Genomic DNA, 20,609 nt, shown 5'->3' with positions numbered 1-20,609 from the left:
TTGAACATGTTTGAAAGCAGCTATGTGCTACAAAACGGCGAAAATATTTATCACGTTGTAAAGGGTTAAAAAACATGTTTTTTTTGCACGCATTAATAACGTACTCTCCTTAAAATATTTCAAAAATATGACATTTGCAAAATTTTGCAAATTGGCACCAGAAATAAGTTTTTTGATCTCCTGAAAAGTTACTGAAAAACACATAACTGTTTTTGTGAGCGCAGCGACGATATCTTCAACACTTATGAGAAGGGGTTGAAAAATCACTTTATTTACTTAACTATAAAATAGCGTCTGAAATCTTAATTTTGATTTTCAAAGTCATCCAACTCAATGCGCAAAGCCTATATAAAAAGCTGGATGAAGGATCTGATATAGATGTTATATGTATTTCCGAAACCTGGTTTTCTTCATGTCACAAAAATGATTTGGTGCAACTAAATGGATATCAACTTTTCAGGGCTGATAGACGTAGTCATGGTGGTGGTGTTGCTATATATGTTAAAAGTAGTTTATCCTGTAAACTTTGCGCAGTGCTAGTCCAAGTGATTCTGTCAAATATGTGTTCGTAGACGTGTTCTCTGTAAATAATGAGAGGCTTCTTATCGGCTGTGCATACAGACCTAATCGTGGAGTTGACTTCTCTGGCTTTATTGAATTTCTCGAGCACCTACTTATAAGCTATGATAATACAATCATCGCTGGGGATTTCAACTCCAACCTTCTCGTCGACTCAACTCTAAAGCTAAGTATGGATTCTCTTGGACTTTGTCCCACCAAATTAACTTCACCTACACACTTTACTGACTCAAATTCTTCTTTACTGGATTTATTTTTTGTGAATGATCCCCTGAAATTGCTCCACTACGATCAATTGTCTGTATCTAGCTTTCAAAACACGATCTGATATTTCTTAGTTACAACTTTCAAACGTCACACATCCAATTTTCCTTTACGTATCGTGATTTTAGAAGCATAGATTACAGTTCCCTTAATGCAGCGACGGAGTCGGTCGAATGGAGCTTGATTCGTACGCTGACATCGGTCGATGATCAGGCATCATTCCTACAGAACCATATTATTAGGCTTTTCGACAACCATGTGCCAGTGAAACTCAAAGCTGCTACACACAATAATACCCCTTGGTTTAGTGCCAATCTAAAACCCTTAATTCACCAGCGTAACCTTGCTTACTCACGATGGAAAAGATACAAAACCCTGGAGGCTCACGACTGCTTCAAATCAGCTAGGATCGCTGCAAACAAAGTCATTAGGTCAGCTAAGCAGAAATTTTATAATAACAAGTTTAATGCTGCTTTGAATTCGAAGGAAACCGGGAAGTCGATTAAAGATATTGGTATCGGAAAGTCCAAATGTGATATTTCTGTCCTCCCTGATGTAGACATTAACGAGATAAATATAAATTTTGTAAATCTGCCAATCTCAACTGACAATATATGTGCTGACATTTATTGTATTCGCGCTAATGTTGATTTTGGTCCTCTTGAGTTTGCTAGTGTCGATGATTGTGATTCGTTAAAGCCATTCTTTCAGTAAAGTCTAATGCTATGGGGTTCGATGGTATATGTCCGAAATTTTTAAAAATAATTCTTCCTAAAATCCTTCCTCACTTAACCTACTTGGTTAACTCTGTGCTGACGTCCTGTGTATTTCCCAAATGTTGGAAAGTTGCTAAGGTAATCCCAATCCCCAAGCAAAACAAGGAGTATAGACCTATACCTAATCTGCCTTTCCTTTCCAAGGTCGTCGAACGAATTGTGCACTGCCAGATAAATACTTATGTGCAGGATAATATCATTATTATTAATATTTATTAACAAATTAACTAAATTAACATGTTAACATTAAAGGAGCATTAGCTGCCAGGGCTATCAGCTCTTTGAGAAATATTATATGTAAAGTTTACTAGGTTGCACTATATAAAAAAAGCTAGGTGAAGATATATAATATATAAGTAAAAATAACGTGCGTAAAGCTGGCAGACCCAAGTGCTCAAAAATAAGTTTAAGTTATTTGAGAATTAAGTGCATTTTTGGTGCTATTTAGGGCCACAAAAGATAATTTCGGTGCTCATTTGGTTTTCGAGATATTCGCAAAAAAGTGTGGGTCTGCTAGGTTAACGTCAAGCTAGCAGACCCAAAATTTAAATTTCATTTTTTTTAAATAAAAAGTATATCAAAATTAGGAGCTATTTAGGTGCTTTTTAGGGCCACAAAAGATTATTTAGGTTTTCATTTAGTTTTCGAGATATTCGCAAAAAGGTGTGGGTCCGCTAGGTTAACGTCAAGCTAGCACACCCAAAATTTAAATTTCATTTTTTTTTAAATAAAAAGTATATCAAAATTAGGAGCTATTTAGGTGCTTTTTAGGGCCACAAAAGATAATTTAGGTTTTCATTTCGTTTTCGAGATATTCGCAAAAAAGTGTGGGTCTGCTAGGTTAACGTCAAGCTAGCAGACCCACAACTTAAATTTCATTTTATTTTAAATAAAAGATATATCAAAATTAGGAGCTATTTAGGTGCTTTTTAGGGCCACAAAAGATAATTTAGGTTTTCATTTAGTTTTCGAGATATTCGCAAAAAAGTGTGGGTCTGCTAGGTTAACTACAAGCTGGCAGACCCACAACTTAAATTTCATTTTATTTTAAATAAAAAATATATCAAAATTAGGTGCTTTTTAGGGCCACAAAAGACAATTTAGGTTTTCATTTCGTTTTCGAGATATTCGCAAAAAGGTGTGGGTCTGCTAGGATAACGTCAAGCTAGCAGACCCAAAATTTAAATTTCATTTTTTGTAAATAAAAAGTATATCAAAATTAGGAGCTATTTAGGTGTTTTTAGGGCCACAAAAGATAATTTAGGTTTTCATTTCGTTTTCGAGATATTCGCAAAAAGGTTTGGGTCTGCTAGGTTAACGTCAAGCTAGCAGACCCAAAATTTAAATTTCATTTTTTTTTAAATAAAAAGTATATCAAAATTAGGAGCTATTTAGGTGCTTTTTAGGGCCACAAAAGATAATTTAGGTTTTCATTTCGTTTTCGAGATATTCGCAAAAAAGTGTGGGTCTGCTAGGTTAACGTCAAGCTAGCAGACCCACAACTTAAATTTCATTTTATTTTAATTAAAAGATATATCAAAATTAGGAGCTATTTAGGTGCTTTTTAGGGCCACAAAAGATAATTTAGGTTTTCATTTAGTTTTCGAGATATTCGCAAAAAAGTGTGGGTCTGCTAGGTTATCGTCAAGCTAGCAGACCCACAACTTAAATTTCATTTTATTTTAAATAAAAAATATATCAATTTTGATTTTGGCGACCTTTTTGTTAGCTAATCACTTTTTTTCTAGCTGGCTTGAGGTCTGAATTGAAATAAAAACACAAGGGTTTTTTATATATTACCAATATATTTCGATTACACACGGTAATCGTCTTCAGGGTGAACACTACAAAACATAAAAACAACAAAATAAGATAATTTAGGTTTTCATTTAGTTTTCGAGATATTCGCAAAAAAGTGTGGGTCTGCTAGCTTGACGTTAACCTAGCAGACCCACACCTTTTTGCGAATATCTCGAAAACGAAATGAAAACCTAAATTATCTTTTGTGGCCCTAAAAAGCACCTAAATAGCTCCTAATTTTGATATATCTTTTATTTAAAATAAAATCAAATTTAAGTTGTGGGTCTGCTAGCTTGACGTTAACCTAGCAGACCCACACCTTTTTGCGAATATCGCGAAAACGAAATGAAAACCTAAAGCATCTTTTGTGGCCCTAAAAAGCACCTAAATAGCTCCTAATTTTGATATACTTTTTATTAAAAAAAAAATGAAATTTAAATTGTGGGTCTGCTAGCTTGACGTTAACCTAGCAGACCCACACCTTTTTGCGAATATCTCGAAAACGAAATGAAAACCTAAATTATCTTTTGTGACCCTAAATAGCTCCTAATTTTGATATATAATTTTTATTACAAAAAAATGAAATTTAAATTGTGGGTCTGCTAGCTTGACGTTAACCTAGCAGACCCACACTTTTTTGCGAATATCTCGAAAACGAAATGAAAACCTAAATTATCTTTTGTGGCCCTAAATAGCTCCTAATTTTGATATACTTTTTATTTAAAAAAAATGAAATTTAAATTGTGGGTCTGCTAGCTTGACGTTAACCTAGCAGACCCACACCTTTTTGCGAATATCTCGAAAACGAAATGAAAACCTAAATTATCTTTTGTGGCCCTAAAAAGCACCTAAATAGCTCCTAATTTTGATATACTTTTTATTACAAAAAAATGAAATTTAAATTGCGGGTCTGCTAGCTTGACGTTAACCTAGCAGACCCACACCTTTTTGCGAATATCTCGAAAACGAAATGAAAACCTAAATTATCTTTTGTGGCCCTAAAAAGCACCTAAATAGCTCCTAATTTTGATATACTTTTTATTTAAAAAAAATTAAATCTAAATGTTGGGTCTGCTAGCTTGACTCTAACCTAGCAGACCCACACCTTTTTGCGAATATCTCGAAAACGAAATGAAAACCTAAATTATCTTTTGTGGCCCTAAAAAGCACCTAATTTTGATATACTTTTTATTTAAAAAAAAATGAAATTTAAATTTTGGGTCTGCTAGCTTGACGTTAACTTAGCAGACCCACACCTTTTTGCGAATATCTCGAAAACGAAATGAAAACCTAAATTATCTTTTGTGGCCCTAAAAAGCACCTAAATAGCTCCTAATTTTGATATACTTTTTATTTAAAAAAAAATGAAATTTAAATTTTGGGTCTGCTAGCTTGACGTTAACCTAGCAGACCCACACCTTTTTGCGAATATCTCGAAAACGAAATGAAAACCTAAATTGTCTTTTGTGGCCCTAAAAAACACCTAAATAGCTCCTAATTTTGATATACTTTTTATTTAAAAAAAATTAAATTTAAATTTTGGGTCTGCTAGCTTGACGTTAACCTAGCAGACCCACACCTTTTTGCGAATATCTCGAAAACGAAATGAAAACCTAAATTATCTTTTGTGGCCCTAAAAAGCACCGAAATAGCTATTAATTTTGATATACTTTTTATTTAAAAAAAAACGAAATTTAAATTGTGGGTCTGCTAGCTTGACGTTAACCTAGCAGACCCACACCTTTTTGCGAATATCTCGAAAACGAAATGAAAACCTAAATTATCTTTTGTGGCCCTAAAAAGCACCGAAATAGCTCCTAATTTTGATATACTTTTTATTTAAAAAAAAACGAAATTTAAATTGTGGGTCTGCTAGCTTGACGTTAACCTAGCAGACCCACACCTTTTTGCGAATATCTCGAAAACGAAATGAAAACCTAAATTATCTTTTGTGGCCCTAAAAAGCACATAAATAGCTCCTAATATTGATATATTTTTCATTTAAAATAAAATGAACGAAATCGCGCACACAACTTTTTTCACGCCTACTCCTTGGCCATTCTGTGGACACCCATGCACATCTCCTTACCGGTGAACCAGCGCCAATCTGCGCACACTGCGGCGATACCATGTCATTAAAAGACATATTCATAGACTGCCCTGCTTTAATAGATGTCAGAAACCAATACCTCAAAAAAAACTGGACTGAACTCCTAAAAAATGCAACTATTGAGAATATTACCTCTATCTACGACTTCAACAAACACATCAGAGCCCGAGTTTGAGTGATCTAAAAGTTTATTTTTACATTAATGTATATACGCATATACTATTTTTACACGTGCGTAAAGCTGGCAGACCCAAGTGCTCAAAAATAAGTTTAAGTTGTTTGAGAATTAAGTGCATTTTAGGTGCTATTTAGGGCCACAAAAGATAATTTAGGTGCTCATTTGGTTTTCGAGATATTCGCAAAAAAGTGTGGGTCTGCTAGCTTGTCGTTAACCTAGCACACCCACACTTTTTTGCGAATATCTCGAAAACTAAATGAAAACCTAAATTATCTTTTGTGGCCCTAAAAAGCACCTAAATAGCTCCTAATTTTGATATATCTTTTATTTAAAATAAAATGAAATTTAAGTTGTGGGTCTGCTAGCTTGACGTTAACCTAGCAGACCCACACTTTTTGCGAATATCTCGAAAACGAAATGAAAACCTAAATTATCTTTTGTGGCCCGAAAAAGCACCTAAATAGCTCCTAATTTTGATATACTTTAAATTAAAAAAAAAATGAAATTTAAATTTTGGGTCTGCTAGCTTGACGTTAACCTAGCAGACCCACACCTTTTTGCGAATATCTCGAAAACGAAATGAAAACCTAAATTATCTTTTGTGGCCCTAAAAAGCACCTAAATAGCTCCTAATTTTGATATATATTTTATTTAAAATAAAATGAATTTTAAGTTGTGGGTCTGCTAGCTTAACGTTAACCTAGCAGACCCACACTTTTTTGCGAATATCTCGAAAACCAAATGAGCACCTAAATTATCTTTTGTGGCCCTAAATAGCACCTAAAATGCACTTTATTCTCAAACAACTTAAACTTATTTTTGAGCACTTGGGTCTGCCAGCTTTACGCACGTGTAAAAATAGTATATACGTATATACATTAATGTAAAAATAAACTTTTAGATCACTCAAACTCGGGCTCTGATGTGTTTGTTGAAGTCGTAGATAGAGGTAATATTCTCAATAGTTGCATTTTTTAGGAGTTCAGTCCAGTTTTTTTTGAGGTATTGGTTTCTGACATCTATTAAAGCAGGGCAGTCTATGAATATGTCTTTTAATGACATGGTATCGCCGCAGTGTGCGCAGATTGGCGCTGGTTCACCGGTAAGGAGATGTGCATGGGTGTCCACAGAATGGCCAAGGAGTAGGCGTGAAAAAAGTTTTGTGCGCGATTTCGAAATGCCGGTCAGATATTTTGGAGTTGTAAATTCTCTGTTTATGGCAGTGTAATGATGGTGCGTGTAGTCTTGCCATTCTCGTTTTATTTTGGCGTGTAGGTGTCGTTAATTGTGGTGCGCATGTCTTTTCTTTCGTTTTTTGTTACTGGGGCTTTTGTAACTAGTTTTGCTGCTCTGTCTGCCATTTCGTTTCCATGTATATTGATGTGGCCTGGCATCCAAAGTAGGCGTATTGTTGCCTCTTTGTCGATGAGTGCATCTCTAATTCTGCTTATCGTCGTAGAATCTGATAGTGAGTTTTGAACAGCTTGTAAGACAGACTTGCTGTCGGTGCATATGAGGGTTTTATAGTTGTTTTCTGACGCCATAGATATTGCGCAGCTGATTGCGACTGCTTCTGCAGTGAAAACAGACGCGCAGTCCAGTAGGGTTTGCACCCTAAGGGGGTCACCATTTGTGTCTACTACTGCGAAACTCGCCGGTAGTTGGTCTAATTTTGAACCGTCTGTGAACCACAAGGTCCAGTTTTGTGCTTCGTAGTATTCTTTACGCTCTTGGAACATAGTGTGGAAAACTTCTGGTGTCGTACAACTTTTTTTAAATTTAGATAGAGAAAGGTCCCATGATGTTTTTTTGATTTGCCATATTGGGTTTTGTACTTTATAGTTCTCCACTGGGTTTGGTAACTCCAGCTTTATGGCGATTTCAAGTATATGATGCATGGTAGAAGGAAATCTTTGATGTCCATTCCCGCAGAGAATATTTTTTATGTCACAATCGACAATCGAGTTGGTTGGAATGAGGAGTTTGGGTACGAGTCTTGCATGGACTTGGTACATTCTTTCTTCGAAAGTTGGTAAGCCGGCTTCAGCTAAGATGTTTTTTGTGAGCGTTGTACGAAATGCGTAGACGCTTGCTCGTGCTGCTTGGTGGTATGTTGGCTTTATAATATTGATGGTTGATTTAGGAGAGTTCCAAAATAGGAAGAGCCCGTAGTCAATTTTGCTTAGCACTAACGTTTTTGGTAAGTATATAAGAGTATTAATGTGTACATGGCATTTTTTACTAGCAAGGTACGTAATAATGTTAAGTCTGGCAGCTAATACTTTTTTTAAATTAGTAAAGTTACTTATCCCCTTATAATTATGCGAGAATGTGATTTAACGAAGTGAAATATTTTTGGGCCTACTCCCCATGCGCGGAGGCGGCTTAAGATTACATGAGGGCCAATTCGATCGAAGGTTTTTTGTGTGTGGTGAGAACAAAGGCGAATGAAGGTAAAGTAAACGAAAAAGATTAACGGAACGTTAACACACTGACAAAATGCTAGTCACAACTATTTACTGCGAAAAACGACGTCTGAACGCTTTGAATGATAGTCGGCGACTGATGTGCAGGATATAATCTTCTCACAGATTCCCAGTCTGAATTCAGGTCAAATCGTAGCTGTAAAACGGCGCTACTATCGGTGATAGAAAAAAACTTTACTGCTTTCCTAACTCTTCTCGACCATTTAAAATCGTTTGACTCGGTCGACCACACCGTTCTCTGCAAGAAGCTGGACAACCTATTTAATTTCTCCAACGGTTCAACAGCCCTAATCAGATCGTATTTGGCCGACCGAACTCAGGCAGTAAGTGTTGGTACCAGAAAGTATGACTTCGTCAGTGTTTTAAGAGGCGTCCCACACATCCCCTGTTATTTGTTTTGTATATAAACGATTTGCCTGGTGTTCTCCAGTATTGTAATATTCACATTTATGCTAACGACATACAATTGTATATGTGCTGTCCTAGTGATCGTACCAGTTCGTGTATTAATAACTTAAATTACGATTTGCGTCAAATTGGTACGTGGGCTTCTATGAACGGCTTATGTCTTAACCCTAAGAAGTCGAAATGTATAGTCATTCATAGAAGGTCACTAGATAAAAGTGGAATGGAAAATTTAATTTTAGACAACACAATTATAGAATACGTTGACACGGCAAAAATCTAGGTGTAGTTTTTAACAAAACCTTGACATGGAAAGATCTCATCTTCCGCACAGTGGGAAAAGTGTATGGGATGCTTCGTACACTCTGGCTTACACAATATTTTACTCCGTTACATATTCGTCTACTAATAGCAAAAGCATACTTAATACAATGGTTGTGAGATTTACTCTTTTCCACTCCATGAAATTCATATTTAATATCAAACATGGAAATGCACCTGAGTATTTAAATAAAAATATAGCATTAGTTGAGCAAACTCACAACATAAATACGAGGAGCAAACATAATTTCAAATTGCCGTTTTTTAGAACTGAAATTGATCAACAGAACATTTTCTACAAGGGTCTGAAAAGTTACAATGATCTGCCTATGGATATAAAAAGTTGCAACCAAATAACAGTATTTAAAACAAAATTATATGAACTAGTATCGCCTGTGGTCGAAATTCGACCAACTTCTATTTTTTTCAACTCAGTCTATGCATCCAGTGTTGGGGGTAGTGCAATAATGCGTTAATAGTTAAGCAGTGAGAGGAAATATAGCAAACTGGTCTAACTTACGTAAATTTTTCATTAAAATTTTGAATTTGATCTAAGACGTTGTATTTTTGATTGTATTTTCTTAAATGTTCTACAAACTTTTCAAATGCAATTATAACGTTTTGGTATAGAGCTCCTTAAACCAAAATATAACAAGTAAGGAAGGCTAAGTTCGGGTGTAACCGAACTTTACATACTCAGTTGAGAGCTGTGGAGACAAAGTAAGGGAAAATCACCATGTTGTAAAAATAACCTAATGAGTATTTTAAAAGGGCGTGGGCCTAAGTTCTATAGATGGACGCCTTTTCGAGATATCGCCATAAAGATGGACCAGGGGTGACTCTAGAATTTGTTTGTACGATATGAGTATCAAATGAAAGGTGTTAATGAGTATTTTAAGAGGGCGTGGTCCTTAGTTCTATATGTAGACGCCTTTTCGAGATATCGCCATAAAGGTGGACCAGGGGTGACTTTAGAATTTGTTTGTACTATATGGGTGTCAAATGAAGGGTGTTAATGAGTATTTTAAAAGGGAGTGGGCCTTAGTTCTATAGGTGGACGCCTTTTCGGAATATCGTTATAAAAGTGGACCAGGGTTGACTCTAGCATGCGTTTGTACAATATGGGTATCAAACGAAAGGTGTTAATAAGTGTTTTAAAAGGGAATGGGCCTTAGTTCTATGGGTGGATGCCTTTTCGGGATATCGCCATAAACGTGGAGCAGGGGTGACTTTAGAATACGTTTGTACGATATGGGTATCAAATGAAAGGTGTTAATGAGTATTTTAAAAGGGCGTGGGCCTTAGTTCTATAGGTGGACGCCTTTTCAAGATATCACCATAAAGGTGGACCAGGGGTGACTCTAGAATTTGTTTGTACGATATGGGTATCAAATGAAAGGTGTTAATGAGTATTTTAAAAGGGAGTGGGCCTTAGTTCTATAGGTGGATGCCTTTTCGAGATATCGCCATAAAGGTGAGCCAGGGGTGACTCTAGAATTTTTTTGTACGATATGGGTATCAAATGAAAGGTTTTAATGAGTATTTTAAAAAGGAGTGGGCCTTAGTTCTATATGTGGACGCCTTTTCGAGATATCGCCATAAACGTGGACCAGGGGTGACTCTAGAATGTGTTTGTACGATATGGGTATCAAATTAAACGTATTAATGAGGATTTTAAAAGGGAGTGGCCTTTAGTTATATATGTGAAGGCGTGTTCGAGATATCGATCAAAATGTGGACCAGGGTGATCCAGAACATCATCTGTCGGGTACCGCTAATTTATTTCTATATGTAATACCACGAACAGTATTCCTTCCAAGATTCCAAGGGCTTTTGATTTCGCCCTGCAAAACTTTTTCATTTTCTTCTACTTAATATGGTAGGTGTCACACCCATTTTACCAAGTTTTTTTCTAAAGTTATATTTTGCATCAATAGACCAATATAATTACCATGTTTCATCCCTTTTTTCGAATTTGGTATATAATTATGGCATTTTTTTTCATTTTTCGTAATTTTCGATATCGAAAAAGTGGGCTTGATCATAGTCGGATTTCGGCCATTTTTTACAACAATACAAAGTGAGTTCAGATAAGTACGTGAACTGAGTTTATTATTATTATTATTATTATCTACCGGACATAGTCCTCACAGATATGTAACAACTTAAACAAAAATTATCGAGATAGAAAAATATATGGTAACAATTTATAAATACATTATAACAAAAAATTTTGTAAAAAATTTGCTACGGCTTAAATAAAACTGCATGTAAAAACATTTATATAGTTATATATATTATTTAGTAAAGATATATCGATTTTTGCTCAAGTTATCGTGTTAAAGGCCGAGCGGAAGGACAGACGGTCGACTGTGTATAAAAACTGGGCGTGGCTTCAAACGATTTCGCCCTTTTTCATAGAAAACAGTTATCGTCCTAGAATCTAAGCCTCTCACAAGGATTGGTAAATTTTTGTTCGACTTATGGCATTAAAAGTATCCTAGACAAATTAAATGAAAAAGGGCGGAGCCACGCCCATTTTGAAATTTTCTTTTATTTTTATATTTTGTTGCAACATATCATTAGTGGAGTTGAATGTTGACATAATTTACTTATATACTGTAAAGATATTAACTTTTCTTTTAAAATTTGAATTAAAAAAAAACATTTTTTAAAAAGTGGGCGTGGTCGTTCTCCGATTTTGCTAATTTTTATTAAGCAGTCATATAGTAATAAGAGTAACGTTCCTGCCAAATTTTATCATGATATCTTCAACGACTGCCAAATTACATCTTGCAAAACTTCTAAATTACCTTCTTTTAAAAGTGGGCGGTGCCACGCCCATTGTCTAAAATTTTACTAGTTTTCTATTCTGCGTCATAAGTTCAACTCACCTACCAAGTTTCATTGCTTAATCCGTATTTGGTAAGGAATTATCGCACTTTTTCGATTTTTCGAAATTTTCGATATCGAAAAAGTGGGCGTGGTTATTGTCCGATATCGTTCATTTTAAATAGCGATCTGAGATGAGTGCCCAGGAACCTACATACCAAATTTGATCAAGATACCTCAAAATTTACTCAAGTTATCGTGTTAACGGACAGACGAACGGACGGACGAACGGAAGGACATGGCTCAATCGAATTTTTTTTCGATACTGATGATTTTGATATATGGAAGTCTATATCTATCTCGATTCCTTTATACCTGTACAACCAACCGTTATCCAATCAAAGTTAATATACTCTGAGCTCTGCTCAACTGAGTATAAAAGATATGTAAAATCAAATGAAATTTACATAGAATTATGGTGAAATTACTTGAAATTGAATTAAAAAATAGCTTTTTCCACACCACCCGGGAGGTCCCCGTTGGCGCGCTACCGAAGTTAGTTTTGGATGCTCGGTTCCCCAGTAGGCCTATATCACCCAATGGGTGATTCACCCATATACATATGTATATCACCCATTTACTTCAATAGTGTCATAATTCAAAAAACACGTACTTTTAGTTAAAAACGAAGAAATGTGCTAAAGTAATTTTGCATATTTCACGCCACACGTTTATGCTAGGTTCAAACACACACCAAATTGGCAATTTATACTCTTTGGGCAATTTATTGCGCAATTTGTCATATAATAGATTGTAATAATAAATTGCCAATTTAAAAAAAATTGCGTAATAAATTGTTTCAACCTGCAAATGCAACATTGTAAAGTGTGTTTATCGAGTATATTTAAACGTCACTTACGCATGGCTGAACTATATGGTTGGCTCATTTCATCAGCTGATTTTATGTCTTTCATTTCACTGGAGTAGGAATTGTCAAAAGAAGATGGCAAAATGAAAATGAAACCAAAACATTGAACACATTTTCTTACAACACACAAAAATTTCAAAGTTTTATGTTTTCATTCCATTCACCTAATACCAACACGCACATTTTGACAGTCTCAACAAAGATATGTTGTTACTGTAGAGATGAGCCAACCAGCTATCACATTACTATTGTGTAAGCTAAATAGAGTTGTATGAACACCACACCAAAACGAAAATTTCGAATAGAATAGAGGATACCTTCATAAAAATAAAATAAAAATATACAAAAATATGAACGAGAAAGAAGGCAGATTTTACTGAAAAAATTTTAAATGAAAGAAAAAATAAAGTACTTAAAGTGCGAAAAAATTAAGTGAAGTGAATAAACAGTTCCATATAAAAACGCAATAAGAGCACTTAGACTTTTTTCCGGGTTTTAATGTTATCATTGTGGAAATATGAAGATTCTAATGTTCGGATATTTAATGTTGGGACTCCCATTGAAATCTATGTACGTAATTAATTTGTATTAAATTTGTAAACACTCCATTTCATGAATATATATGACGATATCTACCATAAAATATCGTCTGTGAGCGTAATAATACTAAAATATAACAAAACAGAATAAATTAGAAAGAAAAGAAAAACAAACAAAAACATTGAAATTATTCCCTCAAACATATTTACTAAAATAAAATTGATTTCATAACTTTAAGCGACATAAACAAATTAGGGTTATGGGATCTAAGCATCCGATTAATGGGCATATAATCCAACAAAGTTAGCCTAATAATAAATATAGTGGGTAATATACTGCATATGCAATATGGCCGCTATGATGCCGGTTGCCGTTTTGACCTAAAAACAAAAAAAATATCTTTGGGATGTTTTTTTTTCGTTTAATATACAACGTGACATTTTCCGATTCAGTCAAGTTGCATTTAAATAATAATAAACTAAGTTGAAATAAAAGAATATATAATAAAATAAATTAGTATAAAAGACAATATAAAAAATTTAATGTTGTATTTTTGTAGCAAATTTATTGTTTTTTGTCCAGTATAAGACGTACTTTATCTAAAACGAGGATTAAATCTGCAAATGCAAAAACATTTTCGGGCAAATTTGCCATTAATTGTTATAAATAAATTTAGTTAGTCTCAACAAAAGTTAACTTAATATTTGTAATTTCGTGTTATTTGAAAGCACCTAAAATAAATAACAAAGAATCTGTTAAATAAAGACCTATGTATTTACGTGTAAGTGAAATTAACCACAAAAAAGGGGCCGGTGGAATTAATTTTTCTGTTTAAGATTTTTTTGTATTTTATTTTGGAACAATTTTTTAGGATTTTGGTAGAAGAGGCCACTATAGGTAACTGGCAACAATGGGAAACCATGGTTTATTCTTTCACCGTCTGGCACGTACGCATATATATGTAGGTGAAACATTTGAGGAACACTGCGTAGTCGCTTTTCGAATTTCGAATTCGGTGGAGTTACATGATATGTTGGTTTGTGTTTTAGAGCACTTACATACTTGGTCCTACAGATGGCGCGCTTTTGTGCACGACAGTAAATTTCGATATTTGGAGTGATTGTTCGAATTTACAAAAAACATTTTTTATTAATTATAAACAAATAGAGTACTATTTGTTAACAAAAATAGGCCTATGCACTGCGGCTGATCCATACGAATCGATTCATATAACTTTTATATGATTTTACGTATGGTTAGTATGCGAAACACCCTTTCAATTGATTTTATGGAAATTTTGTTAGCGTATTAATATATAGATATTGTAAAACCTTAGCTATAAGATAACAAACTGTAATATTTTCTAATTTACGAATTAGGCTTCTGGCCGTAATAAATAAATAATCTAATCTAATTGTGACTATGTATGTAATAGGAAACTTAATGTTTCTTAACAACATTGCTAGATACGTCTATGGGTTGAAAAGACTTGACCACGTCTCTCATCATGCTTACCAGTTGCTAAACATTTCTTTCGATAAATTTATTAAACATAAAACGCTCACTACGCTACATAAATTAATATATATGAAGGAACCTATCTGTATCGGAAGCTAAATTTTCTCCAGTCGTCTAGATCTGTTCTTCTTACCCACTTCAGACATCGTATGCTAATATCTGATCGCCAGTTCTGCATTACTTCCATACGCCTTTGGAACTCGCTCCCTTCTAGACTTAGGCTTATAAGCAATGCTCTGCTTTTCAATAAAGAATAAACAAGTTTCTATAATAACCTAGACAATTAAAATACTGATTTCTTCTAAAAAAATGTACTCGTATCATTCGTTTATTAATTTATTTATTTATTATTTATTAAATATATTATTTATTGTAACCTTTTCTTAGCCATAGTCATTAGCTTTAAATTTCAAGTTTAAATTGTTCCTATTTTATGCCTTTTACCGACTAGCACTATAAAATAATTTTTGCCAAATTGTTGTGCTGGGATAAATTGCCTAATAAATACAAATACAAATCCTTCAATACCCAAGTCTCCCGGTTTTACATTTCCTAAAATTGGCGGCCCTATCCCCCACTAGTCCCCTGTAGTGAATCACATTGGATATAGCCTATCAACCATGTTTAAATATTACCAACACGTGACGTCTCCTTTTACAAATGTGAATATGTAGGCACATTTTGAACCAGGTTAGGCTTTGTCCTTCTCAAGAACACTCAAAGTGGTGAAGCAAAAGCTTTCTCAAGAAAGTTGAACAAATTATCTGGTGTTCTACTACCCTAACGTAGGGGATAGTCGAAATTGTCTGAAAACTGAAGGCGGGCATCCATAATGATCTCTTATATCAGAAGTCCGGAAACGAAGACTATTGAGGTCAATGTATCGAACACAAACGTCTGCAAATGTTGGTTTACATTTTTAAACTTTTATTCACGGTCCTTGTAAAGTTTAAATTATATAGATGTGCCAAGGATTATACTATTTTGACCCATGAGGTACGTAATGATATTCACTTAGACTGCTTATGATTTCGAAGGCGGCATCCTTGACCGAATAGTTACTCCCTAACGTTTGAAGGTATTTTTATTTGGTGTAACCTAGAAGCATAGCGCGACAAAAACATCCCTCACAAAGTCCTTGGAGCTACACCTAGAGCTTCTAGGAAGTGACGTCGACGAAGGTATGAGTCGCAGTCGCTTCTGTGCTGGTATATGGTATAAGGGCCAGGATGCGTGATAGCGACCGATGGTCGGGATGTAACTCTTAAAAGCAGCCGAAAAAATTAAGGGGCTCTTTGGCGCGATCAACAATAAGTCAGAATTGATGCTAATCGTTAAAGCTGTGACGCGAGAGTTATGACTATTAGTAGATAATTGATAGCAACCGTAAGTCGCCTTTGTGCATGACCAGCATGTAGTGGCAAATGATTTAAAGAAATCGTGGCGACGACGGGTATTAGAGTTAGCCCAGAACATCTCCTTCGGTGAAACTACGCTACAAAAGTGACTATTTTAAGTATTTCTCCCTCTCTCCGCAAGGAGCTACCCGAAATTTTTTGAACGGTCCACGAGATTTTGAGGCAAAAACCGCTTGCCGAAACGTCGACTTCCTTAAATACATATAAACAAAACCTTTCATATATTATTATTTTAAATTTCGCTTTACAAAACTCCCAGATACTCATCCGCAAGTTAATAATATTGTTTCAGATCGTCAAACATACCATTGACGTCAGCAATATGTTTCCACATTCATTAGTTGTGGACAATGTGATGCTCTGAAGTCCAGCCATTCAATTCAGAGGTTTATGCCGATCACTTTGTCGGCGCGCCGGCCACGCCGCCGCCGGTATATAATAGAGCCTACGCCGCCGATTAAGTGACCGGCGTAAACCTCTAATCAGAACGGAGTGGGATTTGAGTCCGCACTCCTACAATGGTTGAAGTGTTACAAACGCATTCAGCCACGTCATGCCTTAGTTATTGTAAAATTTATACTAATTGCCTTCCTTGCATATTTTATTCATTTGTATATAATCATGTGTTAAAGTTATGCTTCTTGTTAGTGTTTTCATACATTTAAAAGCATAAAGGGCAAACCCCGCTTAATTCATACGTAATTGAAAATATTTGACATAATTGATCAGGAATTGAAACAGGTGTTCAAAGACAGCTAAAAATTAATTGCAATTGGTAATTAAATTTCTTATTTACCTAATATTCGTAATTGGTCAATTACAAATAAAACTGTATTCTATTCATAACTGCACAGTTTTATATTCAGCTTCTTAGCAAGCCTTAAACAAATATTTTTAAACCAAATTCGTTCAAATGTATGAAATTAAATTTGCTGCAGAACGTGAATTGCACTTCGGCTCCTAATTCCGAGTTTTGTAAACTCACTACTGTTGCGTCCCTAATATTCAGGTCGTGTGTGAATTATGAATGGTCGAAGCTTATTCACGTCTGATGTATAATCGTCGTGGTTCTACTATGTTTTTAGGGATAGTTTACATCGGGATTATGTTTTACCACTACCGCCACGGTGATGCACAATTTTTTTTGTGGGTACAAACACAACAACAACCACATGAAAATCGCCAACTTCAACTGCAAATATCTCCGGACATAAAATTTTTCTTTTCCGCCTTTGGATTATTGTTCTCGAGATTAATACGCGTCTTTTGACAGCTCTCTCGATATTTTTGGTAGCGTATTAGTAGTCGACCCCTCAACTAGACTATTACCAAAGCGGCGTGTGGTAGACACCGAACAGTTAAGAAACACACACCACCGCCCGCGCCCCCTGCCCAACCATAAACAATGAATTTCCAATTTGCCAAAAAAAAATATTCACACTGCAATTCCCATACCGAAGACAAGAATGGACAAACCAGAAAAATGTGGCAGCGCTACCTAGATACACGTTTCTTGCGCTGCGCTGCCTGGCTAAAAATCGCAGCTCACGATCATGCAATAGGCGTCGTCGCTTAGCATTTGTTGGTCATTAGAAAACTTTTAGGGCTTGGAATAATATAATTTTTATATTTTATTATCAGTGCTAGCGTTTCTTTATCGATATTTGCATTATTTCTTGTACAACTTACCTCACTATTAAATGCGACAACATTTTCCATTTTGCATGTGTGATACGCCGCCGAGGAGTTGCTGCCAATTTTTCACCAATCAAAACGTATTACAAATCACTTCATAACACACTTCGCACATAAAAACTGCACACTTTAAGTTAAGTCGTTATTTTGCACTTGTTTTTCGTTATATTTGCACTAAATTTGTGAATAATTTTCACAAAATTAAGGTGTTGAAATTTTTTAATGCGGCTAAACTTTTACCTAAAATTTACACACACAAATTCACGGGAACTAAAATGCAAAATGGCGATTTTACATGTTTCTTTCAGCACGCTTTTGACATTTCAAACGTTTTATTTTTGACAATAGGTGGTGCAGCAGTAGCCCAACAGAGTGGCTTTTTAAAGTTTATAAATAATTTTTCTACGGGTAGCCGCAGAGATTGGGCATAAGCGTGCTCGCTTGCCACACTGATTGTCCTAGGTTCAAGGCGCGAGGAAAAAATTATCGAAAATTAAGAAAAAAGGAAGAAATTTTTCTATGACGTTTCGGCAATGGTTTCGGAGACAGTCGAAGTGTATTTCTGCTATGAAACGCTTTTCAGCAAAAAGAACAGATTCTCTTTGATTCAGTGACGGATCGGGAGCTTGGTTGTGGGGGGAAATGTTTTAAAAAGTTTTATAAATTTTGTGTTATTTTTATAAAAGCGGTATTCATGTATAAATTGCCATGCATCGTGAAATGCCAAAATTGTGTGCCTACTGCTATTTTCATGCGCAAGAAAAATGCAGAAATGTATTCTGTTTTTAAATACTTTTTGTATTTTTTATTTGGTACTTTTATCATCACTGGGTGTGTACATTTCATACTTATATAATTTTAATAAAACAATCTAATAATAAGAAGGTAAATAAATGTTATGTTTAAAGACACAGAGTGAAAATTTCTGAAAGTGATCACCGAAAAAGCCCAAATGTCTTCCCTGCCAGCAAAATCATCGTTATCTAACAATTTGAAAATAAATAATAGGCATGAACAATTTCCGAACGTAGAATGATTTCAATAAGCGTATATTTTAATTTCTGAACCAAATTCGGATTTCTCGACCTTTTGGGGGAAGGGGGGATGTCCCCTAATCCCGCACCCCCGTAGATCTGTGCCCGCTTTGATTATACATGTTATACATATTTAACAAGTAAGGAAGGCTAAGTTCGGGTGTAACCGAACATTATATACTCAGCTGAGAGCTTTGGAGACAAAATAAGGGAAAATCACCATTCAGCAAAATGAACCTAGGGTAACCCTGGAATGTGTTTGTATGACATGTGTATCAAATGAACGGTGTTAATGATTATTTAAAACGTAGTGGACCTTAGTCTGATAGGTGGACGCCAAGGGTGACTCTAGAATGTGTTTGTACGATATGGGTATCAAATTAAAAGTATTAATGAGGGTTTTAAAAGGGAGTAGCTCTTAGTTGTATATGTGAAGGCGTTTTCGAGATATCGACCAAAATGTGGACCAGGGTGACCCAGAACATCTTCCGTCGGGTACCGCTAATTTATTTATATATGTCTTACCACGAACAGTATTCCTGCCAAGATTCCAAGGGCTTTTGATTTCGCCCTGCAGAAATTTTCATTTTCTTCTACTTAATATGGTAGGTGTCACACCCATTTTACAAAGTTTTTTCTAAAGTTATGCGTCAATAAACCAATCCAGTTACCATGTTTCATCTCTTTTTTCATATTTGGTACAGAATTATGGCATTTTTTCATTTTTCGTAATTTTCGATATCGGAAAAGTGGGCGTGGTCATAGTAGGATTTCGGCCATATTTCATACCAAGATAAAGTGACTTCAGATAAGTACGTGAACTAAGTTTAGTTAAGATATATCGTTTTTTGCCCAAGTTATCGTGTTAAGGGCCGAGCGGAAGGACAGACGGTCGACTGTGTATAAAAACTGGGCGTGGCTTCAACCGATTTCGCCCATTTTCAGAAAACAGTAAACAGTTATCGTCATAGAATATATGTCCCTACCAAATTTTACAAGGATTGGTACATTTTTGTTCGACTTATGGCATTAAAAGTATTCTAGACGAATTAAATGAAAAAGGGCGGAGTTATGCCCATTTTGAAATTTTCTTTTACCTATGTATTTTGTTGCACCATATCATTACTGGAGTCGAATGTTGACATAATTTACTTTTATACTGTAAAGATATTAAATTTTTTGTTAAAATTTGATTTAAAAAATTTTTTTTTTTAAAAGTGGGCGTATTCGTCATCCGATTCCGCTAATTTTTATTTAGCACACATACAGTAACAGGAGTAACGTGCCTACCAAATTTCATCATGATATCTTCAACGACTGCCAAATTACAGCTTGCAAAACCTTTAAATTACCTTCTATTAAAAGTGCGCGGTGCTACGCCCATTGTCCAAACTTTTTCTAATTTTCTATTTTGCGTCATAAGATCAACGCACTTACCAATTTTCATCGCTTTATCCGTCTTTGGTAATGAATTATCGCACTTTTTCAGTTTTTCGAAATTTTCGATATTGAAAAAGTGGGCGTGGTTGTAGTCCGATTTTGTTCGTTTTAAATAGCGAACTGAGATGAGCGCCCAGGAACCTACATACCAAATTTCATCAAGATACCTCAAAATTTACTCAAGTTAACGTGTTTACAGACGGACGGACGGACATGGCTAAATGAATTTCTTTTTTCACCCAAATCATTTTGATATATAGAAGTCTATATCTATCTTGATTAGTT

At 35.1% G+C, this 20,609-nt stretch overlaps 1 protein-coding gene across 2 annotated transcripts in view; it reads right to left on the bottom strand.

Annotated features, from left to right (window-relative positions):
• Isha (Insulator su(Hw) mRNA adaptor) overlaps positions 1 to 18,144 on the bottom strand; it is a 71,988-nt gene extending 53,844 nt beyond the window's left edge. For both annotated transcript variants that reach the window (XM_067771678.1, XM_067771679.1), the window contains exon 1: positions 17,845 to 18,144. In XM_067771678.1, the coding sequence (XP_067627779.1) occupies positions 17,845 to 17,874 (30 nt within the window). In that variant the 5' untranslated portion in view covers positions 17,875 to 18,144. The remainder of the gene's footprint in view (positions 1 to 17,844) is intronic.
• Between the last annotated feature and the right edge of the window lie 2,465 nt (positions 18,145 to 20,609).

The sequence above is a fragment of the Eurosta solidaginis genome, chromosome 3 (genome assembly GCF_040869045.1).
Source record: "Eurosta solidaginis isolate ZX-2024a chromosome 3, ASM4086904v1, whole genome shotgun sequence".
Lineage (NCBI taxonomy): Eukaryota > Metazoa > Arthropoda > Insecta > Diptera > Tephritidae > Eurosta > Eurosta solidaginis.
This window is presented reverse-complemented; position numbering and strand designations above follow the sequence as displayed.